Raw genomic sequence first — 26,812 nt, forward strand, 5'->3', positions numbered from 1 at the left:
ACTTTTTTTTTTTTTTTTTTTTTTCTTGAGACGGAGTCTCCCTTTGTCACCCAGGCTGGAGTGCAGTGGCAGGATCTCGGCTCACTGCAACTTCTGCCTCCCAGGTTCAAGCAATTCTCCTGCCTCAGCCTCCCGAGTAGCTGGGATTGCAGGCACATGCCACCGCGCCCTGCTAATTTTTCTATTTTTAGTAGAGACGGGGTTCCACCATGTTGTCCAGGCTGGTCTTGAACTCCTGATCTCAGGTGATCGCCTGCCTCGGCCTCCCAAAGTGCTTGGATTACAGGCATGAGCCACCTCGCCCGGCCTACAAAGACACACTTTTATGAAGTTTAACCCAGGAAGTAGTTTTGTTTTTTGGTTTTCTTTAAGAGACAGTCTCATTACGTTGCCCAGGCTGGTCTTGAACTCCTGGGCTCAAGCAATCCTGCCGCCTCAGCCTCTCAAAGTGTTGGGATTACACGTGTGAGCCACTGTGCCAGGCCTAGGAAGTAGTCATTATGTGGTGAAGATGATCCAGGGCTCCCTTACCCATTAAGCAGAGTAGATCAGTGTTCAGAAATTCAGGCAATGGGTGACATTTTATCTAGAGCTCCTTTGGATAAATATTGAAAATGTGGTCAGGCTGTGTGGCTCATGCCTGTAATCCCAGCACTTTGGGAGGCCGAGGAGGGTGGATCACTTTAGGCCAGGGGATAAATATTGAAAGTATCAATTCCAGGCCGGGCACGGTGGCTCATGCCTGTAATCTCAGCACTTTGGGAGGCCAAGGCGGGCGGATCACGAGGTCCGGAGATCGAGACCAGCCTGGCTAACACAGTGAAACCCCGTCTCTACTAAAAATACAAAAAAATTAGCCAGGCGTGGTGGCGGGCGCCTGTAGTCCCAGCTACTTGGGAGGCTGAGGCAGGAGAATGGCGTGAACCTGGGAGGCGGAGCTTGCAGTGAGCCGAGATTGTGTCACTGCACTCCAGCCCGGGTGACAGAGCGAGACTCCATCTCAAAAAAAAAAAAAAAAAAAAAAAGGTATCAATTCCAAAGTAAGGTAAAAATTATTTATATTTACTTAACATTTTAACAGCCTTGCATTGATTTTTATTGATATTTGTAAAAACCAATAATCATGGATTGATTAAATACAAAGTTAATTATATCTGATGGCAAAAGAGACTGGAAAACACTGTCAAAATCATGATAATCAGGTACCTATGAAAACAACTGCATGTATTTGAAAGTCAGTAATTTAATAATGCACAATTAACACAAAGGGCATTGTACAGTACATTTAATTTTTTTACAATAGGTACAATAAGGTAGTTTTCCTGTCCTTTTAATTAAAAATTATATTTTTATCTTTTTTCAAAAGCAATATATACTCATTGAATTAATTCCAAAAAATATAAGTGGAAATCCCCCAAAGTCTCACCCCACAGAAGTAACAGACACCTTTTATTAGGGCAAGAAGCCCATTTTGAGATATCATATTTTCAGAAATCAAAGTTTCTTCCTTACAAAAGTAGACTCAGTGACAAGTTTTTGCTAGAAGCTTACATTGAAATAATCTTATTATGTACATATGTTTTTTTAATATCTCTCAGGAAGTTAGCATTAATTCTAGCTGTGAATTGGCAAAGGGCAAAGCCCCTTTCTACTTTGTGTACAGGATGTACCTAATTAATAGTTACCCCTCTCCACCTTAAAGCTATTCTGTAGATAAAGATCATCAGGGGCATTAACTTCCAATACAGAGGGGAACGATCCAGCAAACTAGGCATCAGACTAATCAAAACCAAAAATACTGTACAATGATGATTGATACATAATACAATGAAAATTGGTATTCATAAGGATGATTTTGGATTAGCCAACTAAGAGGAAATCCTTATCTGGGTAGTTTTAATGCTGAGTAGTATAATGTAGGGTTTTAGAAATGGGCGACCCACATATATGATAAAAGGGTTAGCTGTAAATATATCTGCTAGCTCAGCTAATAAACTTATTAACTGGAAGACGCCATTCTGAGTAACTTGGACGTCCTTGAGTAGTCACATTCCAATTTGCTTTCAGGTATATCACTGATGCACTGAATTGTTTTTCTCTCAGCAGAAATGGATTTGGTCATGTTTGTCTCTTCCTGCAGCTCAACCTCCCAAATAAGATGGCAGCTCAACTGTGCTGTTTGAATCCCTGACCTTAATGGCATTAGCAATAACTCACGAGTCAGTGCTAGTGACATGTGTCAGTGTTACCTTAGCTTATGAAATATGTAGGGGGAGAGGTAAAGTCTTAAAAGAAACAAATGGGTGCACTTTATCGTATGTAAATTGTACCCCCAGTAAAGTCGATTTCAAACAAATTCTGAACCCGCGAATGACTAGGGAGAAGGAATACTGGTCTTGACCAAGATGTGTGTGATGATTAGTAAGCTTTGGGCAGCAGCCCCCTAATACTGTAAGGAGGTTGTGTTCATTTATCATCTTCCAAGCATAATCTAGGCTTCTGGCAAATTAGACCCAACCACTTTGTTCTACATTCAGCTGCAGGGGGAGGTGAACCCTCCTAGGGATTCCCAACTCCCTCTGAAACTCCAGCGTTCTGGAGGGACTTATGGTTATATGGAGGGCTTGGGAATGGAAGGCACTGTGGAGCTTATGCCATTGTCCCAAGATCCTCCACCTGGGCCAGTAATGGCTAGCCCAGTAAACAAAGTCCCCTTTTGCTGGAACTGCCACCACTAGCTTCCCCCCCTTCTCCTAGCCTCTGTGTGGCCCTCTCCCGCGGCGGGCCTTCCCCATTGGCCAGCCAAACACAACCGACTGCGGCAGCCAATAGGAGCCGCTCTCCTGAACATTCAGAGGATGGGTGCGCGTGGTGTGATAAGGGGATGTTGGCGCCTGGTACGCGCCCCCCTACATCTGGCAAGTCTGTAACAGAAACAGTTACACCCCCTACACACGCACACGCGTGCCCGCTGGCTCCCTCCTCTCAGCTGTACAGGCCCCGGACAACCCACTGCGTGTCTTGGCAGCGGCCTCCCAGGCTGCCTGGGGCCCGCGAGTGCACCTGCTCACTCATTAAGACAGAGCATCCCTTTATCCCAAGGCGCGAGTCGGGTAGAGGGTGGGGGTAGAGGGGACGGGGTAGCGGGGACCGGGAAGGCGCGGCTCAGCTGTCCGCTGCTCCCGAGGTGAAAGAGGTGCCTCCGCCCCCACCCCATCCCCGCAGAGTTGCGTTGCTCCAGGGAGGCCGAAGTGATCCAGTGATGTCTTAAGGTGCAGCTCTTTGTCCTCCGCAGCTGTGCTCCCTGCCCGCTGACCCCGTGCGCTCGAGCCAGTGGGGGTGGGGAGCCCGAAAGCTATAACATAAACGGGGGCAAGGAGAAAGAAGTCTATCCCGGGGTGGCGTGTGCCGCTGTCCCCACCCCGTCTCTTTCCTCCTGAGGCTTCTTCCCTCGGGTCCGTCCCGGGAATGCAGGCAGGGGAGGGTGTGGGCCGAGGCGCGGCGGCGGCTGGAGCAGCGCGGTAGGGTCCTTCGCCAGAGCATCCGGTCCGAGGGCGCACACAGGCAGAAGGCTCGCGGCTCGTCCACTCTCCTCCCTCTCTCCTCCTCTCCCTGGCTTTTGTGTTGGTGCCTCCGAGCTGCAAGGAGGGTGCGCTGGAGGAGGAGGAGGGGGGCCCGGAGTGAGAGGCACCCCCTTCACGCGCGCGCGCGCACACGGTGCCGGCGCACGCACACACGGGCGGACACACACACACGCGCGCACACACACACGCACAGAGCTCGCTCGCCTCGAGCGCACGAACGTGGACGTTCTCTTTGTGTGGAGCCCTCAAGGGGGGTTGGGGCCCCGGTTCGGTCCGGGGGAGATGGCGCAGCCCATCCTGGGCCATGGGAGCCTGCAGCCCGCCTCGGCCGCTGGCCTGGCGTCCCTGGAGCTCGACTCGTCGCTGGACCAGTACGTGCAGATTCGCATCTTCAAAATAATCGTGATTGGGGACTCCAACGTGGGCAAGACCTGCCTGACCTTCCGCTTCTGCGGGGGTACCTTCCCAGACAAGACTGAAGCCACCATCGGCGTGGACTTCAGGGAGAAGACCGTGGAAATCGAGGGCGAGAAGATCAAGGTGATCCAGGGGGTCAGGTCCAGGAAGGGTGGGACCCGGGAGGGGACCTCGCCCGAGGCATAGCTCTAGCGGTTGTCGTCGTCCAGCGTCCAGCGCGTGGCAGTTTCGCCTCTTGCTGAGCCGAGGACCCTCGGCTCCTCCTCACCCCTTTTCACCTCTCTCAGCGGGGCCCCGTCCCCACCTCACTCAGTTTTTTAGGGCGGTTGAGAATGGGGTTGCATTCTTACCCTTAGCCCCTGCCTGACAGGTCCTGCCAGGAAAAGCATGTTGGATTCCCATCCATGACCCCTACCCCGAGCAGCGGCACCTGTGGGCAGAGGGAGGCAGGAGGCATCTGTGGGTCCTAGTCTCTGGGATGGATCCCAAAGCACTTTACACATCCTGATGTCTCTTCTACCGCTTGGGTGCCGATAGGCTGCAAAACCCCACTTTGGCTAAGCCTCAAGGCGTTAGAGGGAAGGAAATGATGGAAATCCATGGAGAATGAAAAAGCTGCTTTATTTTAAATTGCAGTTTATAGTTAAAAAATTAGGGCTGAGTTGAGATGGCGGTGGAGTGGGGTGGTTCTGGCAGAAAGCCATGAGCCCTTTTAAAGAAATTGAGGCAGGGTCCAGCCCTTCGTAATAGACAAAACTTGTTTTTTTGTAACAGCCCCCCTGGAATGATATCTTCTTTACTTGTCTGGGGTATCTAATACATGAACTGCTCCTTATTCATTCTGTTGGTATTGTCTTCAGGTCTTTGTAAAAATGCAGTGACTTAACCGAGGGCCAGGGGAATGTTCAATCCTCCCCCTCCATGAGTTTATGTAATAGGCTAAGTGCAAATATTCTTGTCTGACCATTTGTGCTCACCTTTAATTCAGAAAAGGTAGAAACCTGATATGACAGGAATATGTCAATGTGCAGGGGATGGCGGGAGGGAGGACATAACAAGGGCAACTTCTTGTGTCAGGGGAGCAGAGGGGGGCCTCTATAAAGGCACTGGGATCACTGAAGACAGCTCCTCTAGGCTCACAGCTGGCGTTTCCTTGAGCGTATGGTTGGACCTTAGACAGAGTCAGGGGTGACAGTAAGCCTCCTTCTTGCTGGTCAAACTGCCAAAGTGACCACAAGGCCCCTCCTCTGAGTGACGTGGAGAGAAGGGCTGAGTAACTGATGAAACTGATGAAACACTTGAAACTGTGCGAGACTCCTGACTCCTTGATTATTAAAATGAACGTGTTCTAAAAATGGCTTCAGAAACTAGGCCAACGCACTAGATGTCAGGAAGATGGACAGCTCAGTACTGATAAGGGAGAGCCCCAGGGTAGGAAGATAGAACATTGTTTTGAAATCGTGATCTTTTTTGCCCCTTGCATTTTGGAAGGGAAGTGCTACATTTCCTTTTAAAGTCAAAGGCGGTATCTGTCTCTGTCCTTTCCTGGGGCTGTTGACATTTGCTTGGTTAAGACTTCCTCTAGTGTGTCTAGCTTCTTTAATGTAAGGCTATAAGATTCTAGAATTTCTAAAACATGCCTTTGTAATCCAAAGTAGAAATATCTTTACAGATGGGCTCTTAAACCTCAAAAACCTAATGCTCCCATTTGCTTAAAATGAAGTGCTACAGTGAGCCAAAGAGTTCCCTGGATTTAAAAGGTGGGAAATAAGTCCATCTGAAATTTAGATGGAAAAAATGAAGTGTTTGGGAATCTAAAGAAGGAGGGAGGAAGAAGCTAGAAAGTGAGGGATGACAGATGAACACGAGTGGAAGAGTCACCACCCAGTGGCCTTGAAGGAATTTTTAAACTATTCCTTCTCTTCTAACACCCCAGTACTTAGCCAAACTGGACTTTACAGTCTCTGGCAAAGATTCCAGACTTTTTCCCAGAGGGCAGAGCCTGTGACAGTGTGACTCACTAGAAACAGAGCTCAGCACAACACCACGTGCAGATAAGTGCTTAATACAGGCTTTTTTGGGGAAGATGATATTTTCAAGAGGACAAAGCCTTGTGACACTGCTCATGGAGGAGTCCTCTGAGGGCAGATTCCGAAGGAGCTCAGAGTGGCATGTGGGACTGGGGAGATGGTGACCCTGCTTCTTGTAAAGCTGCTGCAATCTCAGGACCATGCTGGCAGGCGAGAGACCAGCATGTCTGTGGGAAGATGGCAGAGCCTGGCGGCTAGCACGTGATCTAGATAAGAGAAGATTTGGCCTCGCACTCTGGCTAGCCTGAAGTTGTTCAAGGAATACATGCCAAAGCCATGCTTGGAGATGACTGCCAAGGGCTTCGTCCTTTGCGAGAGAGAGAAAAGTCCAGTGTGACAGTCCGAGGTCTGGCCTAGACCATGGCCAGCAATAGAAGGCTTTTGGGCTGTAACATACCAGCCCTTGGAGGAGAGTGGTAGAGAGGTCTCAGCCAGCTCTTCTCAGTCTAAGAGCAAGGGTGTGGCCTCTTCTGGGCTGCCTGCCTGTGTCCCGGGGTAGCACATACATGAACCCCTGCTAGGGACAACTGATTTGGTGTAGTTAGAGCCACACTGTAATTAATTATCAAGGCCATCCCTAGGGTATTGAAGCCCCATTTGCTGTCTCCAATCATTATGTTCCCCACCCTCACCCCATCAAAGCATTTACAATTGAGTCCTGATGAACTCAATTGTATGAACATCAAGAAAAGCCTCCAGTGAGTAGGCAATAATAATAATAATAATAACAACTATGTATTGAATAAGCAAAGAGCCCAGGCTAGGCACTTTACATGCATTATCTTATTTACTCCTCACAGCAGCTTTATGAAATCAGCAGTATTGTTATCATTCCCATTTTATAGATAAGGAGACTGAGGCTAAGAGAGATGAAATAACCCAGTGGCACATGGATCTGAGCTTCAGCCTTTGACTCTTGAGCCCAAGCACTTCGCCACCTCACTATCCTACCTTTCCTGTTACAGGGCCACGATTTCAACCCAGATTCAGAGACCATGCCCTTTACCACTGCATTTCACTCTACAGGGCAATATTCAGTCCCCTAGATTGGGGGAGTTTGACAGGGGGAGATAGAATGCCAGGCAGCCAGTCTTGCTCTTTCTTCTAGGCCAGGGACTTAGGGTTATAGCCCAAGGCCCCCAGGAGCCTTTCAAATGTCTCCTTCAATTTGTATCCAGGACACACAGAACTCAACTGGGTTTACTTTTTTTTTTTTTTTTTTTTTTTTTTTTTTGAGAGGGAGTTTCACTGTTGTTGCCCAAGCTGGAGTGCAATGGCACGATCTCAGCTCACTGCAACCTCGGCCTCCTGGGTTCAAGCAGTTCTCCTGCCTCAGCCTCCTGAGTAGCTGGGATTATAGGCACCTGCCATGATGCCCAGCTAATTTTTATATTTTTAGTAGAGATGGGGTTTCACCATGTTAGCCAGGCTGGTCTCGAACTCCTGACCTCAGGTGATCCACCTGCCTCGACCTCCCAAAGTGCTGGGATTATAGGCAGGAGCCCTGGGTTTACTTTTTGCACCTTGATTATCTCAACTCAGGTGTGAGATGCAGAAAATGTTCAGAGATAAAAGAGATGTTACAGATTCTGTAATCCAGTGTCCTCCTCTTGCAGATAGGAAACTGAGACTCAGAGAGGGAAAGTGACTTGCCCAAGATCACACAGGGCCAGGCCTAGAACTCATGTCTCCTAATTCCCTTTCTGGTGCTCTTTCCACACATCATGCTGCCTGGCACAAAATCCTCTCTCCAGCCTAGCTCCATGGTCCATCCAACCCACAAGGCCACCTATGACAAGAATCCGGAGGGACATCATAAGAGATAGCTGACAGTCTTTCCTGACATCAGCCTAGGAAGGGTGGAGGCATCCCCCAACCCCCAAAGGAAGAGTGGAGCTTCCCTTAATGACTATGATGTGTCTGTCACCTACAGATGTAGCTAAATTTATTGAGTCTGTCTCCTAAATGCATTGGAAAATGCCGAATAGGGGGGTGTGTGTGTGTGTAGAGAGGGAGGGTATGTAGTAGAGGGGAGGCTAAGAAACTAATTTTTGAATCATTCTTTGTATATTTGCATGGAAGCTGCACTTCTGTCTATAATAGTTTGGTTCCTCCCACAGGCTGGGCACTCCCTGTGCCCCAGCCCTGGGGACAAGACAAACTGCAGGTCAGCTGTGGCTATGGGCAGGTACAGCTCAGGACTGTGAGTTTCTGTTCCTCTACTGATCACTGGGGGAAAAAAAATACCTTCCTGTGTTACATTATCAAGTGGATGGAGGCTGAGCTAAGTGTTCCTTGGAAGCTGCCTGCAGTCAGAATGACATCATTTCTTCCTTAGGGCTTCTGAGCTTCTATCTTCTGCCAGTTAGCTTAATGGTTAATTATCCATCAGTGTGAGTTTCTCTGTCTCCTTTGCTGCTTCTTTCTGTGTGTGAGTTTCTCTTTGTCTCTGTCCTCCTTTGCCATTCTCTGTGTCAGCTTTGTGTGTGGATCTTAGATGCAGATGGGACAGTCCAGCTAGTTGAAAACAGGTTTCTTTTAAACTTTTCCCATCATCCACTGGGGCATGCTCCAAAGGTTACAGATGTATTTGTCTCCTTTTTTTGCACTTCTACCCTCCCCCATCGGCCTCCAACAAAAGCACATTCATGCCTCATCTATAGAAAGATGCCAGTTAATGTTTCCTAGGGAAAAGAAATCCCCCTGTCAGCTAAGAGCACATGCAGGGGATTGGGGGCTTGCTGAAGCTCACCCAGAAAATAGTTCAAAAGGTTAGATATCTCTTTGGCAGTTCCCCATGCTGTGCCCCTCCATCCTCCTCCAGCACCCCATCAGTTCGGGCCTGCCCCCGGCCACCCATGGCATGTTGCCAGTATTCCTCTCTCCACCCCCTCCCCACTGGATGGCCTTTAGCTCTGTCTCACCTTCGAGAAGCCAAGCTTTCTGTGATTTCCAGGATGAGAGACCAATGGACCCAAGGAACCATACCGACAGGAGAGGGCTTGATGGCCTTTCTGAGACCAGAGCAACAACTAATATTTGCAGAGTGCTTGACATTTTCCAAAAGTCCTTTCTCATGTGTTATTTCACTGGATCATCCCAGCAACCATAGGAGGATCAAGGTCCCATTGCAGAGATGAGAAAAACAAGGCTCAGTTCAGGGAGGTTAAAAGACTTGTCTGGCATTTACTCAGCTTCTGAGCAGAAGAGCTGGGATGCTTGCTGCCTTTCCAACAGTGCTTGCTCAAGTTGTTGCCCATCTAGACTTAATGGTGGAGGTTTCAGGCCATGAAAGAAGGGAGAGTGTATATTAGGCACTGGGTCACGTACTTACAAGGACTACTAATCCTCATAGCATCCCTACCTGATTACTATTGTTATCATCACTTTCCAGATGAGGACACTGAAGACAGAGAAAGTAACTTACCTAAGGACACCTAACTTATCTAAGGACACCTAACAAGTCATGTACTAACATGACTTGGGCCGAGATCTGCACCCAAGTTGATTTGACTCCACTATACCCCATTGGCCATCTGACAGAAACAAGGATCTGGGGTACATGTATGTGGCTGTGGCTAAGAGGCAGTCTTCAACCCCATCCACTGTATGGATATGGTACCCACAGGAAAGGAGGAAAGGGTGAGAGGAGAGGCAGCTGCGAAAGAGGAAGGAGATGCTTTCACTGCTTGGCGGGGGCCAGGGGTTTATGAAGATGCTGAGAAAGGAACACCTAACTCTCAAACAAAATGAGATCACTGCTAGGTAAGGTGGCTTGCCAGCACTTTGGGAGGCCGAGGCAGGATGATTGCTTAAGCCCAGGAGATCCAGACCAGCCTGGGCAACATAAGGAGGACCCCATCTCTATGAAATAAAAAAATATGAAAATTAGTTGGGTGTGCTGGTGCGTGCCTGTAGTCCCAGCTACTCCGAAGGCTGAAGAGGGAGGATTGCTTGCGCCTAGGAGGTTGAGGCTGCAGTGAGCCATGATTGCACTGCTGCACTCCAGCCTGGGTGACACAATGAGATCTTGTCTGGAAAAGAGAGAGAGAGAGAGAGAGAAAGAGACCAGGCGTGGTGGCTCACACCTAGAGTCCCAGCACTTTGGGAGGCCCAGGCGGGCAGATCACTTGAGCCTAGGAATTTGAGACCAGCCTGGGCAACATGGGGAAACCCCATCTCTACAAAAAATACAAAAATTAGCCGGGTGTGGTGGTGCATGCCTGTAGTCCCAGCTACTCGGGAGGCCAAGGTGGGAGGATCACCTGAGCCTGGGGAAGTTGAGGCTGCAATGAGCTGAGATCATGCCACTGCACTCCAACCTGGGTGACTGAGTGAGACCATGTCTGATTTTTTAAAATTAATTAATTAATTAATTTATTTATTTATTTTTGAGATGGAGTCTTGCTCTGTCGCCCAGGCTGGAGTGCAGTGGCGCGATCTCGACTCACTGCAAGCTCCGCCTCCCAGGTTCACGCCATTCTCCTGTCTCAGCCTCCCGAGTAGCTGGGACTACAGGCGTCCACCACCATGCCCAGCTAATTTTTTGTATTTTTTAGTAGAGACAGGGTTTCACCGCGTTAGCCAGGATGGTCTCGATCTCCTGACCTTGTGATCCACCTGCCTCGGCCTCCCAAAGTGCTGGGATTACAGGCATGAGCCACCGCGCCCGGCGATTTTTTTTTTTTTAAATGAGATCATTTCATGTGTTTAGGGAGCCTGCCTGCTGTGATCTTCCTTTCTGATGGTTCTGAGGCCACACCACTGGTTCTTCTATTTTCTGCTGCGAGCAGCCTGCTTCCTGGCTCCCCTCTCACGACAGACACATCTGCAAAGAACTCAGGGTGGGGTTTACAAAGAGCTGGAAGGGAGCAGTGCCTGCAGTTTAAATTCGGAGCCTCCAAATAAAAGCTTCAAGGCTCCCAATAGCGTTGGAAAGACAGAGGAGGTCTCCAGCAGAGAGGGCCCTCCTGGCAGTTCCGGCAATTTGGGCGGCATACGCAATTATGAAGCCAAAGAAAAGCCAAATGGCCAACCTCACTCAGCCTCAAACACCTCACACACTCCCACCCGTGTTCCTGCTAGTGGCAGGTATTTTTAGAGTCCTGAGCTCATGGTGTTAAAGCATCTGCCACATGCCTGAGGGCTGGTAGGGATTCAGCCTTCTTCAGAGGCAAAAGGCAAGAGTGAAGACTCCTAGGGGGTGGGGGGAGTGGGGATCAGGAGCCAAGTGGTAATGATATTCCTGGGCTATGCCTGCTGTCTTCCTACTGACCTCCATTCCTCCTGTGGTCTGCTCTCCCTTTCTTCCTGTTCGGAACACCACGGAGAGGTGGAAGAAATGAAAGTATTTTCTGTCTCTTGCTTGCAGAAGCAAATCAGTCTTTGAGGACTTATGTTTTTTCTGTGTGATCACAGTCAGACGTTCTCTCTGAAATCGCCTTGGCACATATCTAGGATGCCAGACTGCTTGTAGTTTTAGTGGTTCAGGCCATCACTGCCTTTTGATAATGTGTCTGCTGCTGATAATGATGATGATGACAACCTCAGTGACGAGTGTGGTCTGATGCAGGAAAAGACTGCTTACAGTCTTGCTGGAGAGATGCCAAGAGCACTGACGAGACAATTAGAAAACATAAATCTATTCAAAATGGTATGATGCAGACTCAAAGTGCAACAGAGATTCCTAAGAAAAGAGAATTGAAGGGAAGTTGGCGAAGGTTTGAGGAAGAAGCCTGAGGCATGAGCTTAACCTTGAAGAATGGGTGAGATTTGGATAGGGCAATGAGGGGGCAGCTGATTCTATAGGGGAGGAGTGGACTAACATGACCCAAAGTACAGAGGAGGGAATCAACCAGGTGTAGCTGAGTAGTTTGAAACCAGGTTGGGAAGGGTCAAATTATGGCAGACAGAATTCCACATGTGGAATCCATGTGATGCCACATACAGTAGAGGGCTGCAGTAGTTTCCTGAAGAGGTGAATGGCATGCTGATACAAGCAGGGATTGAGTAAAGCTAGTCAGAAAGCCAGTATTCAGAGATCGGGCACTGGGGCTCACGCCTGTAATCCCAGCACTTTCAGGGGCTGAGGCAGGTGGATCGGCAGTGATTGGGCCTCCCAACATGCTGGGATTACAGGAGTGAGCCACTATACTCAGACTCCAATTTATTTTTATTTATTTATTTTTTATTTTGAGATGGAGTTTAGCTCTGTTGCCCAGGCTGGAGTGCTGTGGCACCGTCTCGGCTCACTGCAAGCTCCGTCTTCCGGGCTCATGCCATTCTCTGGCCTCAGCCTCCTGAGTAGCTGGGACTACAGGCGCCTGCCACCACACCCAGCTAATTTTTTTGTACTTTTTGGTAGAGACGGGGTTTAACTGTGTTAGCCAGTATGGTCTCGATCTCCTGATCTCGTGATCCGCCCGCCTCGGCCTCCCAAAATGCTGGGATTACAGGCGTGAGCCACCGCGCCTGGCCTCCAATTTATTTTTAAGTTCACTTTTTTGTTACCTAAGGTCAGGAGTTCGAGACCAGCCTGGCCAACACGGCAAAACCCCGTCTCTACTAAAAATACAAAAATTAGCCAGGCGCAGTGGCACACGCCTGTTATCCCAGCTACTTGGGAGGCTGAGGCAGGAGAATCGCTTGAACCTGGGAGGTGGAGGTTGCAGTGAGCTGAGATTGCACCACTGCACTCCAGCCTGGGCAACAGAGCAACAGTCCATCTCAAAAAAAAAAAAAAAAAAAAAAAAAAAGCAAGCAAGCGAACAGTGTTCAGGAGACCCTGCAATGGAAACATCCACAATCCAAAATACTTTGCTCTAGTCCAGGAGTGAGGAGAGGAGAGGCTGGCCGAGGGCCGAGGGACACAGAAATCAGAATAGAAGAAGGGTTCAATCTGAAGGTCTTGCCAGAGGAACTTGGAAGCTGTGTCAATAGAGGGAGATGACGGGGAGCCTGGACAATGAAAACTGATATTCGGAATGATGACTCTAGGGCCCTGTAAAATCTTCACTCAGCCGACAGATTCAATTATATTTACTAGATTATACTTACTGACTGCTAACTCCAAATAAAGGCTATACTTCGTTTTAAGAGCCATAGCAGTCAATTAGTGGCCATAATCAAATTTTCTTTGATAACTGAGAATTGTATAGGGCCTTGGGACCATCATTCTGAGCATGAATCTCCCTTGTCCAAGACGTTGGATATATAAAGGGAAATAGATTGGGCTGAATGTATATCTCCTGGGAGTTATGTCTTTGCATATGTTACAGATAGCAGCTTTTTCTTCATAATTTGGCCTTTATCCCAAAAGCTGAGATACAGAAGAAAAATCCAGTGAATTAAGTTACCTTTTACATAACCAAAAAGTGAACTTAAAAATAAATTGGAGGCTGGGCATGGTGGCTCACGCCTGTAATCCCAGCACTTTGGGAGGCTCGATCATTTGAGGTCAGGAATTCAAGACTAGCCTGGCCAACATGGTGAAACCCCATCTCTACTAAAAATACAAAAATTAGCTGGGCATGGTGGCGCACGACTGTAATCCCAGCTCCTCAGAAGGCTGAAGTGGTAGAATCTCTTGAACCCAGGATGTGGAGGTTGCAGTGAGCTGAGATCGCACCACTGCACTCCAGCCTGGGCGACAGAACAAGACTCTCATCTCAAAATAATAAATAAATAAATAAATAGGGCTTGAAGGTGAGATTTTAATACTAACTTTGTTTTCTTTAAAAAGTTATTCAGGCTAGTGGCTCATGCCTGTAATCCCAGCACATTTTGAGGCCGAGGCAGGAGGATTGCTTGAGGCCAAGAGTTCGAGACTAGCCTAGGCAACATAACAAGATTCTGTCTCTACAAAAAAAAAAATATATATATATACACACATACACATATATATATAACATATATACACACAATATATATAACATATATATGTAATATATATAACATATACACTATATATAACATATATGTAATATATATAACATATATATGCATACTTGTAGAAGAAAACATGGAAAAATATTTAAAAAGAAGAAAATAAATATCACTATAGTCTCATTGCTGATAAATAACCATTAATGTTCTGATGTGTACACTTCCAGTCTGTGCTTTGCATATGTTTATGTTTAACGTTTCTTAAAAAAAATTGGGACCATAGCATATGAAAACTTTTGAGGCTGGGCGTGGTGGCTCATGCCTGTAATCCCAGCTCTTTGGGAAGCCGAGGCAGGCGGATCACCTGAGATCGGGAGTTCAAGACCAGCCTGACCAACATGGAGAAACTCCGTCTCTACTAAAAATACAAAATTAGCCGGGCGTGGTGGCACATGCCTGTAATCCCAGCTACTCAGGAGTCTGAGGTGGGAGAATTGCTTGAACCCAGGTGGCAGAGGTTGCAGTGAGCCGAGATTGCGCCATTTCACTCTAGCCTGGGCAACAGGAACGAAATTCCGTCTCAAAAAAAAAAGAAAAGAAAAGAAAAAAGAAAAATTCTGTATTCTGCATTTTCACTTACTTGTATTTTGTGAGCGTTTCTCTTACAATTTAGTCTTTGAAAACATTATTTTTAATGGCTGCATAATATCCCACTGTACAGATATATTTTCCTTTTTATTTATTCTTTTTGAGACGGAGTCTCACTGTGTTGCCCAGGCTGAAGTGTAGTGGCCCGATCTCGGCTTACTGCAACCACCGCCTCCCGGGTTCAAGCAATTCTTGTGTCTCAGCCTCCCGAGTAGCTGGGACTATAGGTACACACCACCAGGCCTGGCTAATTTTTTTTGTATTTCTAGTAGAGATGGGATTTCACCATGTTGGCCAGGCTGGTCTCGAACTCCTGACCTCAGATGATCCACCCGCCTCAGCCTCCCAAAGTGCTGGGATTACAGGCATGAGCCACTGTACCTGACCCCACTGTATAGACATGAACTTTAGCTATTCCTTTTCTGATGAGCATTTAGGTTTTTCCTGTTTTAAAAAAATTCTCAGTGGCTCAAGCCAGTAATCCCAGCACTTTGGGAGGCTGAGGCAGGCGGATCACGAGGTCAGGAGATCGAGACCATCCTGGCTAACACAGTGAAACCCCATCTCTACTAAAAATACAAAAAATTAGCCAGGCGTGGTGGCAGGCACCTGTGGTCCCAGCTACTTGGGAGGCTGAGGCAGGAGAATGGTGTGAACCTGGAAGGCGGAGCTTGCAGTGAGCCGAGATGGCGCCACTGCACCCCAGCCTGGGTGACAGAGCGAGACACGGTCTCAAAAAAAAAAAAATTCTAAATAACACTGTAAGATATTAGTACAGAATTTTGACCACATCCCTATTTCTTTTGTATAGATTTCTGGAAGTGAGATTTCAGGTCCTAAGAGTTATGAACATTTTTGAGGTTCTTGATAATATTGCCGAATTGCTCTCCAGAAAAGTTGACCAATTTACATCCAGTTTTTCAACTAAAAATCTTAAGATTTTTTTCAACTCAAGATTTTCAGTTAACAATCTTAAGAAAAACTTGACAAATCCTGAAACTTCTCTTTATGCTTTGATAAGTCCATTCTGCTCATCTGTCAAAGAACCACTTCCTGTGTCACGGCTTGTCACTTTTTTTTTTTTTTTTTGAAATGGAGTTTTGCTCTTTTTGCCCAGGCTGGAGTGCAATGGCGTGATCTCGGCTCACTGCAACCTCCGACTCCCTGGTTCAAGCAATTCTCCTGCCTCAGCCTCCCCCGTAGCTGGGATTACAGGCATGCACCACCATGCCCGGCTAATTTTGTATTTTTGGTAGAGTTGAGGTTTCTCCATGTTGGTCAGGCTGGTCTCAAATTCCTGACCTCAGGTGATCTGCCCGCCTCAGCTTCCCAAAGTGCTGGGATTATAGGCGTGAGCCACCGCACCCGTCCTGTCACTTCATTTTTATAGTGCTACAGAACCATGTTTTCCCCTCTCTGTTCATGTTCCCTTTTCTGACTCCACCTTTGGGTTTTTGTATCTTCCAGGTTCAGGTGTGGGACACAGCAGGTCAGGAACGTTTCCGCAAAAGCATGGTCGAGCATTACTACCGCAACGTACATGCCGTGGTCTTCGTCTATGACGTCACCAAGATGACATCTTTCACCAACCTCAAAATGTGGATCCAAGAATGCAATGGGCATGCTGTGCCCCCACTAGTCCCCAAAGTGCTTGTGGGCAACAAGTGTGACTTGAGGGAACAGATCCAGGTGCCCTCCAACTTAGCCCTGAAATTTGCTGATGCCCACAACATGCTCTTGTTTGAGACATCGGCCAAGGACCCCAAAGAGAGCCAGAACGTGGAGTCGATTTTCATGTGCTTGGCTTGCCGATTGAAGGCCCAGAAATCCCTGCTGTATCGTGATGCTGAGAGGCAGCAGGGGAAGGTGCAGAAACTGGAGTTCCCACAGGAAGCTAACAGTAAAGCTTCCTGTCCTTGTTGAAACCAAACGGTATAAATACAAGATAAATTATCACTGGAGTTTTTTCTTTCCCTTTTTTCTGTGCCTGCATAATGCTGACACCTGCTTGTTTCCATACAAATTGATATCAAAATAAAATTTGTATAGATTATCACATGGCTTTTTGTCTTGCTTTCCTCCAAGACATTCCTGATTGTGATGAGCAGAACAGGCAGTTTGCCCTACTAGAGTGATATTCTCCATGCCAGTGGCACACTCCCTACCAGCTTTCTAGGCTCTCTGAAATTTTCATCGTTTGAGTCACTTCTTCAGGACTAATTCATTCTCTCACTCAGTGTAATCAGTGGGCAGAAACACCCGGTGGGGTTGGGACACAAGCCCGATATGTTTTTCTAGAGAGCAAGTGCAGGTGGAGTGATAGAGAAGTCTTGAAAGGAGATGTGGACTCATCAGTATTTCCTAGGTTCCCTAGATATGTGCCTTGAATGTCCAGATAGACTACTCTCTCCCTATTTTCCAGTTTAAAAGTAAAAAGTATGGCCGGACGCAGTGGCTCACGCCTGTAATACCAAGACTTTGGGAAGCTGAGGCAGGCAGGTCACTTGAGGTCAGGAGTTAGAGACCAGCCTGGCCAACATGGCGAAAACCTGTCTCTACTAATAATACAAAAATTAGCCAGGCATGGTGGCACATGCCTGTAATCCCAGCTACTCGAGGGCTGAGGCAGGAGAATCACTTGAACCTGGGAGGCGGAGGTTGCAGTGAGCCAAGATTGTGCCACTGTGCTCCAGCCTGGGTGACAGAGTGAAACTGTGTCAAAAAAAAAAAAAAAAAAAGGAGAGTTGGTCCAGTGGGCCCAATTACTTCCAGAATAGTTAGATTCTGCTTCCTATTTTTCACCAATCAGTCTTGAACCCTAAGGCTGTTCCGACTGTGACCCCCACCCCCATTCTTTCTTGGATGGGCAGGGCTCAAGCAACAAATATCTATCATGTCCCCAGACCTTTGCTAGGTGCTAGGGAAGAAATGTTACAAGAGGACACATTCTCTATGTTCAGAGACCCTATGATCTATTTGCAGGAACGATGTACACACTGAAAGTACGTGCAAACAAAAACTAGACAACAACATCACCAAGTGTGAGGTTGTGCCACGGGAAGTGAGAGCATTATGTATTCAATATCAGGGAGGGCTCATAGGAAAATACTTAGATTTGTTTTGTTTGTTAAATAATGTGTAAGGTTTAGATTGGTAAAGGAGAGGGAAGCGGGCAAAATCGGGGCAAAATCAGGGGGGCAGGAATGACCTTGGAAGTTGGAAGAGAGGACAACTGGGGGTCTGGCCCAAGGAGAGCTGAGCAGTGCTAACAGGAGCCGAGGTTGGGAAGGGCTTGTGCATCAGGCAGAACAGTTTGGAGACTTTTTTTTTTTTTTTTTTTTTGAGACAGAGTCTCGCTCTGTTGCCCAGACTGGAGTGCAGTGGTGCGATCTCAGCTCACTGTAACCTCCACCTCCCGGGTTCAAACAATTCTCCCTGCCTCAGCCTCCTGAGTAGCTGGGATTACAGGCACCTGCCACCACGCCCAGCTAATGTTTGTATTTTTTAGTAGAGACAAGGTTTCACCACGTTGGCCAGGCTGGTCTCAACTCCTGGCCTCAGGTGATTTGCCTGCCTCTGCCTTCCAAAGTGCTGGGATTACAGGCGTGAGCCACCGCACCGAGCTCGGACTTACTTTCTGAGCCAATGAGAGCTCTTGGTAGTTTTCCAGCAGGAGAGTCCTATAGTTATTTCTCATACATCTGGTCTTATTATTGATATGAAAGCTCCTTGTCCAATTGTGAAAGTAACTAAAAGTGGCTAGTAAAGGCTTGTCTACAATAGCTCCAGGTGGATTTCTTTGCATGAAAGATGGTGTGCTCCTTTAGGGGTCTCTCTTGTTGGAATCCCGCTGTGAGGGGGTCTCGGGAAGACAGCTCTTGAACACTTTCCTCTGTTAGGCATATGGAGCTCTGCTCCTAGACAGCGAAGGGTAACACACACCAGATGTTCTTCCCACCCAAATAAAGAGCTTGTCTAGTCCTGCCTGGCTCATCCTTGCAGCCCTCTCCACCCCATCCCATCCCCCTCTGGCCTCAGACTCAGTTCAGCCCCCAGTGGCCTCAGACTCAGTCCAGCCCCCAGTCTGGTTCTCGTCACTTGACTTTTGCCTGGATCTCAGTCTTTGGAATCTGCCTAGCACTCCAGTTAGAGCTGCTTTTCTTACTAGTTGTCCCCATCCAACTCCCAGCCCCAGAATCTCCCCCAAAGGGCTGGGCTCCCACTGTCTGTGGATGAGCTGCGTGCTGGAAGCCTGGTTGCTATACCTCTCCCAGATGGAACATCCCATGACCTTGTCTCACACTCCAGACACTGACTCCTTGCTCAGGACACAACCTGTTGTTGTGTCGCCTTTTGGTTGCCGTCACCTGGCTTGCAGACCTAGGCTACTGCTCAGTTACTACAAGTGCATTTGTCTGTCCTAATGGGTGCATTTCAGTTTCGGTCCAGGCCCCTCTTGGTCAGGCCTCTTTCTTCAGTTACAGGGGCCAAGGATGACAACATTCCTAGTGTTATGAGCCCTCTAACCAGGATTGCCTCTGACAACTTCTAGGCTTCTAGGCTTTCTTTCCTCCCCTCCCCTCCCCTCCCCTCTCCTCCTCTTTCTTTCATTCTTTTTTCTTTCTTTCCTTCCTTCCTTCCTTCCTTCCTTTCTTTCTTATTTTTTTTTGACAGAGTTTCACTCTCGTCGCCCAGGCTGGAGTGCAATGGCACAATCTTGGCTCACTGCAACCTCCACTCCCAGATTCAAGCAATTCTCCTGCCTGAGCCTCCCGAGTAGCTGGGATTATAGGTGCCCACCACCATGCCCAGCTAATTTTTGTATTTTTCTAGAGACGGGGTTTCACCATGTTGGCCAGGCTGGTCTCAAACTCCTGACCTCAGGTGATCTGCCCACCTCGGCCTCCCAAAGTACTGGGATTACAGTCATGAGTCACTGCGCCTGGCCACCTCCTAGGCTTTTAACAAACATTCACTGAGAGCCCACTATGTGCCACTGTTCTGAATCCTGGGGTTACATACATGAACAAAGTCCTGCTCTCCTAAAGGAGACAGACACTAAACAAGAAATGAGGACCCTAAATAAGCTCATTTGAGAGAGTGATAAGGACTCTGGGAGCCACAAAACAGGGTAAATGAATTGAAGGTGACAGACGTGGGGGAGGGTAACATATTGCTGGAGTGGCACAAAAGACATCTTTGAAGAGATGCCACTTGAGCTGAGAACTGAATGAAGAAAAGCAACCAGGGACAGGTGTAATGACTCATGCCTGTAATCTCAGAGCTTTGGGGGGCCAAGATGGGAGGATTGCTTGAGCCCAGGAGTTCAAGACCAGGCTGGGCAATATGGTGAGACCCTGTCTCTAGAAAAAAAAAATTAAAATTAGCCCAGTGCAATGTTGCGTACCTGTAGTTCCAGCTACTCGGAAGGTTGAGGTGGGAGGAACCCTTGAGCTGGGAATGTGAAGGCTCCAGTGAGCCAAGATCGCACTAGTGCCCTTCAGCCTGGGTGAGAGAGTGAGATTCTGTCTCAGAAAAAAAAAAAAAAAGAAATAAAGAAAAGAAAAAGGGAGAAGAGAACCCCAAGCAGCAGAAACAGCAAATGTCAAGATCCAGAGGCAGGTGGTGTGACATTGGCGTGTTTGAGGGACAGAAAGGGGGCTACTATGGAGATGGCTGGAATAGAGCAAGCAAAGGAGAGAGTGGCAAGAAATAGGTAAGGCCAGGTCTATGGGGGCCCTATGGGCCATGACTGGGAGTTTTCTTTTCTTTTTCTATTTTATTTTATTATTATTATTATTATTTTTATTTGAGACGGAGTCTCACTCTGTTGCCCAGGCTGGAGTGCAGTGGCACAGTCTCAGCTCACTACAACCTCTGTGTCCCAGGTTCAAGTGATTCTCCCGCCTCAGCCTCCTGAGCAGCTGGGATTACAAGTGTACCACCACACCCAGCTAATTTTTGTATTTTTGGTAGAGACGAGGTTTCACCATGTTGGCCAGGCTCAAACTCCTGACCTCAAGTGAGGCCTTGGCCTCCCAAAGTGCTGGGATTACAGGCGTGAGCCACCATGCCCAGCCTCCTATTTTATGTTTTTGAGACAGGATCTCACTCTGTCGCCCAGGCTGGAGTGCAGTGGCACGATCTTGGCTCACTGCAGCCTCGACCTCTCAACCCAGGCAACTCCCCCCTTCCATCTCCCGAGTAGCTGGGCCTACAGGCATGTACCACCATGCCCAGATAATTTATTTTTAGTTTTTGTGGAGATGGTGTTTCTCTATGTTGTTCAGTTCGGTCTCAAATAGCTAGTGAGATCTCTTTTGCAGCCCCAGAACTGAATGATGGCAACAGCACAGTTGTATGATGGTGCTCAGGCCTCCCTCAGATTGAGGGAGAGGATATGGGAATAGGCTTGACCCACAGCATACCCAGTAGAAGGGGACCCAGGAGGCCAGAGAACCATGAGACTCTTGTTTCTGTGAGGGTGGTGAGGAGTGGAGGGATTCAAAGGAAGGACAGTGCCTCCAGCATCATTTGGCCTTACTGTGTCTCTGGAACTATTCATGTTGGTCCCTGCCTTTCTTCTATGGCTCCCCTTCACTATCTAGATCTGTACCTTTGGGACTTTGCCTGTGCTACAGACAAAGAACCTGGAGAAATAATTACTAACATTTGAATGCTTATAATGCACCGGGCACCGCGCTGAAACACTTTACATTAATTCACTAGCTCATTTAATGCTCCTTCAACCCTATGGAGTGGAATAATGATTTCCATTTATTTATTTGTTTGTTTATTTATGTTTTGAGACGGAGTCTCACTCTGTCGCCCAGGCTAGAGTGCAGTGGCGTGATCTCAGCTCACCGCAACCTCCGCCTCCAGGATTCAAGTGATTCTCCTGCCTCAGCCTCCCGAGTACCTGGGATTACAGGTGCACACCACCACGCCCAGCTAATTTTTGTCTTTGCTTTTTTTTTTAGTAGACACGGCGTTTCACTATGTTGGTCAGGCTGGTCTCAAACTCCTGACCTTGTGATCTGCCCACCTCAGCCTCCCAAAGTGCTGGGATTACAGGCATGAGCCACCACGCCCAGCCTCCATTTTAATTTTTTATTATTTACTTTTAGTGACAGGGTCTTGCTGTGTTGCCCAAGCTAGAGTGCAGTGGTGTGATGATGGCCCACTGCAACCTCAAACTCCTAGGCTCAAGCGATCCTCTTGTCTCAGCCTCCTGAGTCGCTAGGACCACAAGTGTGTGCCACCACACTTGGCTAATTAAGAAAAAGTTTTGGCTGGGTGTGGTGGCTCACGTCTGTAATCCCAGCACTTTGGGAGGCCGAGGTGGACAGATCACCTGAGGTCTGGAGTTTGAGACCAGCCTGGCCAACACGGGAAAACCTCATCTCTATTAAAAATACAAAAATTAGCTGGGTGCGGTGGCGCGCGCCTGTAGTCCCAGCTACCCGGAAAGCTGAGGCAGGAGAATAGCTTGAACCCAGGAGGCGGAGGTTCCAGTGAGCTGAGATGGCATCACTGTACTCCAGCCTGGGTGACAGAGCAAGACTCTGTCTCAAATAAAAAAAAAAAAAAAAGAGAAAATGGTTTTTGTATAGAGATGGGGTCTTGCTGTGTTGCCCAAACTGGTCTTGTACCCCTGGGCTCAAGTGATCCTCCTGCCTTGGCCTCCCAAAGTGTTGGGATTACAAGAGTGAGCCACCATGCCTGGCTGATTTCCATTGTATGAACAAGAACATGGATGCACTGAGACTTAGTGACTTGTCCAATGTAGTAAGCGATGAACGGGGATCTGTCTCACGTCAAGTCTAGGCTCTTTCTGTGATATTACACTGTCTTTCTAGCCAGTTCCCAGCTCTGGGACTCTTGTAGGGATGCCAGGTTTACCCCAGCCAGTTTCCCTGACCCATGGGGGCCTGGCCAGCAGGCCATTCACTACCCAGGAGGCCCGTCTAGGACATTCCTCCCTGAATCAGATGCCGCAGACTGGATACCTCCAGGAAGCCCAGTGGGTTGACACTTATGTCAACTCTGGGCCAAAGGAGTCACCGGGATGTCCTTGCCTTGGGCAGAAGCTGGGGACCACACAGCCAGCTGACTCTGCTGCCCTGCCTTTGGGGCTATAGCATCTTGCCACTGGGCCCCCCAAACTATCCTTTCCCTCAATATCTGCTCATTTGCTCAGGCCCCCGGATCCAGCCTGGGGACTGTCTTGCCAGGGTCCTTCCATCAGAGAGCCCAGGACCAGATGCTGCTCTGAGCACCACCACCTAGAGTAGTGCCAGGGAAGGATGCCCAGCCCAGAATAGCTGGAGCAGCCCCCACCCCTTGAGGGAAGCTGACTCAGCCCACCCTCAGTGTGTGCTGGGGGCAGAGGGGGGCATGCAGATGTGCTGAGAGCTCCCTGGAAAGCAAGGCTCAGCTTCTTCTGCAACTGTCACCAGCAGATGCAGAGAGAGGTCAGTATTTATCCTCTTGTAACACCTGAGGGGACATAATTCTTCCTTACCTTAAAGAGGCCCCTCCTTTATACAGCATCCCTCATTGCCTCACTGGAAGGGGCCTTGCTCCCTAAGGGCCTCCCTAGTCTCCTGAACCACTTCCAAGTCCCTTGAAAATCCCAGCATGATTCAAGTGGCACAGCCACATGAGTTAAAACCTTGTTCTGGGCCGGGTGCAGAGGCCGAGGTGGGTGGATCACCTGAGGTCAGGAGTTCGAGACAAGCCTGGCCAACATGGTGAAATCCTGTCTCTGCTAAAAATACAAAATTAGCCAGGCGTAGTGGTGCATGCCTGTAGTCCCAGCTACTCGGGAGGCTGAGGCAGGAGAATTACTTGAACCAGGGAGACAGAGGTTGCAGTGAGCCAAGATCACACCACTACACTTCAGCCTGGGCAACAGAGCAAGACTCCATCTCAAAAACAAAACCAAAAACCAAAAAACAAAAAACAAAAAAACCTTGTTCTGATTCCAAGTCCCCTTGACTTCTATGCCCCTAAGAGGCTGTGCTGGGGCAGGAGGACTGAGACAGGTTCCCAGAGATTCCCCTAGATTAGTGGTTCCCAAATGCCAGTTCACAGCTAACAGCATGAAACCAGTGAGGGACTTGTTAAAGTACAGACTCCTGGGGCCGCAGCCCCCAACACTCTGGTCAGGCAGATCTTGGGGGCAGGCCCAGGAATTAATTTGTATTGTTAGAATGTCCACAGCTGATTCTGATGTGCCTCTAGGTCTGGGGTGGGGGTGGGGTGGGGTGGGGACGGGGTCGTTACCCCTAGGCTTCCTAGTGAGCCCTAAAATCAGAAATGACTTTTCCTGAGCCAGAGCTTCAAAACCAGCTGTATGAACCCCAGGGCGATCTGGGTAACCAGGGAACTCAGCCTGATAAAGTGGATCTTTTCAGGCCCTAAACTTAGGGTAAGTGAAACGGTTCCAGTTATACCCAACGTCCTTGGGTTGTTTCCTTGAAACTAGAAAGCAAGAGCCTCTTATCTATAAGAGACAACCGAAGACTAATCCCGAGTATAACCTGAGTATCAACCACTCTGGACACAAGGCTCAAGATGTGAGAAAAAATAGATTACATGTCTGCCGCGCGCCTCCTGCTGGTAAGACTAATTAGTGAAGGCAGGAGGCAGGAAAGTTTATCAGTTTTTTTCTGACCAGTACTGACCATTTCCCGGGATGGACGCTCAAACAGAAGGCGCTAATCCTGGTCCCAATCTGTGCATTTAGACACCTGGAACTAGAGGGGTTACTCATAAAAGGGAATGGGCTGGGAGTGCCCTGCAGCTACCTCTGCCAAATCACTAGGGCTTAACTCTCCTAAGGGGAGTCTGTGAAACCTACTAGACTGGTAGAAGGGAGGGACAGAGAGGAGACATTGAGAAACACCTCACCTGCCCAGGGAGACAGATTTTGAAGCTGGGTAGGTAGGCAGTCCTGGTAGTTTTTTTTTTTTTTTTTGAGACGGAGTCTCCCTCTGTCGCCCAGGCTGGAGTGCAGTGGCGCAATCTTGGCCCACTGCAAGCTCCGCCTCCTGGGTACACGCTGTTCTCCTGCCTCAGCCTCCCAAGTAGTTGGGACTACAGGTGCCTGCCACCACGCCCGGCTAATTTTTTGTATTTTTAGTAGAGACGGGGTTTCACCGTGTTGGCCAGGATGGTCTCGATCTCCTGACCTCGTGATCTGCCCGCCTTGGCCTCCCAAAGTGCTGGGATTACAGGCGTGAGCCACCGCGCCTGGCCAGTGGTCTCTCTTAAAGACTACCAGGATTGGCCGGGCGCGGTGGCTCACGCCTGTAATCCCAGCACTTTGGGAGGCCAAGGTGGGTGGATCGCGAGGTCAGGAGATGGAGACCAGCCTGGCCAACATGGTGAAACCCCTGTCTCTACTAAAAATACAAAAATTAGCTGGGTGTGGTGGCGTGCACCCATAATCCTAGCTACTCAGGAGGCTGAGGCGGGAGAATTGCTTGAACCCGGGAGGCAGGGGTTGCAGTGAGCTGAGATCTCGCCACTGAGATCACGCCACTGCACTCCAGCCTGGGCGACAGAGCAAGACTCCGTCTCAGAAAAACAAACAAACCAACCCACCAGAGGGCATAGAGAGAGGCCCCTAAGCCATGATGTAGTTGAACTAGAATGAGAAATGGACCTCATAACCTGATTTGAATCTATAGGTGGTACTTAATCCCTTCCCCATCGATAAAGTAGGTACTGTGACCCTCTGAATTTAATCTTAAAGTACTGGAGAAAGTTTCAGGTACAAGCATAAATAGAAAACCTGGGCCAGGCACGGTGGCTCACACCTGTAATCCAGCACTTTGGGAGGCCGAGGCGGGTGGGTCACCTGAGATTGGGAGTTTGAGACCAGCCTGGCCAACATGGTGAAACCCCATCTCTACTAAAAATACAAAAAATTAGCTGGGCCTCGTGGCCCTTGCCTGTAATCCCAGCTACTTGGGAGGCTGAGGCAGGAGAATCGCTTGAACCTGGGAGGCAGAGGTTGCAATGAGCCAAGATAGCGCCATTGCACTCCAGCCTGGGCGACAGAGTGAGACTCCGTTTCAAAACAAAACAAAACAAAACAGGCTGACCTGACCCCTACTCACCAATTCCAGGTAGAAACCCTGGCACTTCAGATAAAGGAGAGGTACCCCAGGCATTGTTGTTCTCCCTGTCTATTTAGGGAGATCACCAAATGAGAAGGATGATATCAGACCACATCTAGTTTTCAGTCTCGATGCTTCCAACCGAAATAATGACAATTATTAATAGCAGCTAACATTTATCGAGTGCTGTGTACTACTAAGTACAATGTTATATGCTTAATGTGGACCGTCATGCTTAATCCTCACATCACAATTACCCTCTGAGGTACAGAATGATGAAAGCTTCCTGCCGAAGGCCACATGACTGCCAAGTGTTGGAGCAGACTACAACTGAATGGTCTGAACCACAATGTTAATTTCCCTTATCTTTCTCTATTTCTCTCAACCCTGAGAGGAGGATGTGCTCCTGGGCCTGAAGTTAATGGTCCCATCTCTGCTTCATTTAGGATTAACTAGTAGATTAGATGGGAGTTGATGTTAGATGCCAGATATTATTTTATTGAAATTCAAGAAAATCCTGTAAAAATGATTTTCAATTCCATTTTGCAGAGGTGGAAACTGAGGTAATTTGTCATTCAGAAAATAAATTCAGGAAGTACTGACCTGTTCACATTATAGAGCACCATTTTCCTTGCCCTGGTTTTAATCAAATCAGAGCATTTTCTTTAATGGAAGGTCTGTACTATTCAAAGCTGACTTTTGATCTGTCGACAAGTAAACAATCCTTATCCGGAGTTCGACAACTTCATTCCCTTCATTCTTAGCTGAATTCATTCTTAGGTCAGGCTTGGGCCCAGAACGTGGGGGTAAGGGTTGAGCAGGCTCCTGAGGAACAAATCATCCTCCCAGGAGGGGAGGGCAAGGCAGGGGGATGGAAAGTCTAGGAACGGATGGGCCAGCTTGAACAACTGAAACTTTTAAAAAAGAGGTATTTTAGAGGAGCTTCCTGCACCATTTGAAGGATGGGAAGAAATGACCTCCAAGGTCCTTTTCAGTTCTCCATTCCTCTGAACAACAAAAATAGTGATTGTGCACTGGTTTCTATGGCCATATGCATGTT

At 48.2% G+C, this 26,812-nt stretch overlaps 1 protein-coding gene across 1 annotated transcript; it reads left to right on the plus strand.

The window, feature by feature from the left end:
• Positions 1 to 1,220: 1,220 nt before the first annotated feature.
• Positions 1,221 to 16,676, plus strand: RAB33A (RAB33A, member RAS oncogene family). The gene is made up of 2 exons (XM_003818939.7): positions 1,221 to 4,124; positions 16,091 to 16,676. The coding sequence occupies exons 1-2, from the start codon at positions 3,867 to 3,869 to the stop codon at positions 16,544 to 16,546; spliced, it is 714 nt and encodes a 237-aa protein (XP_003818987.1). The 5' UTR covers positions 1,221 to 3,866; the 3' UTR covers positions 16,547 to 16,676.
• Positions 16,677 to 26,812: the final 10,136 nt, after the last annotated feature.

This window comes from Pan paniscus, chromosome X (genome assembly GCF_029289425.2).
Source record: "Pan paniscus chromosome X, NHGRI_mPanPan1-v2.0_pri, whole genome shotgun sequence".
Classification (NCBI taxonomy): Eukaryota; Metazoa; Chordata; class Mammalia; order Primates; family Hominidae; genus Pan; species Pan paniscus.

Excerpts from the sequence above, each read along its gene's own strand:
- RAB33A (XM_003818939.7), top strand. The coding sequence starts at position 3,867 with ATGGCGCAGCCCATCCTGGGCCATGGGAGCCTGCAGCCCGCCTCGGCC. Across the intron at positions 4,125-16,090 it reads TCGAGGGCGAGAAGATCAAG|GTTCAGGTGTGGGACACAGC; the intron begins GTGATCCAGGGG and ends TGTATCTTCCAG.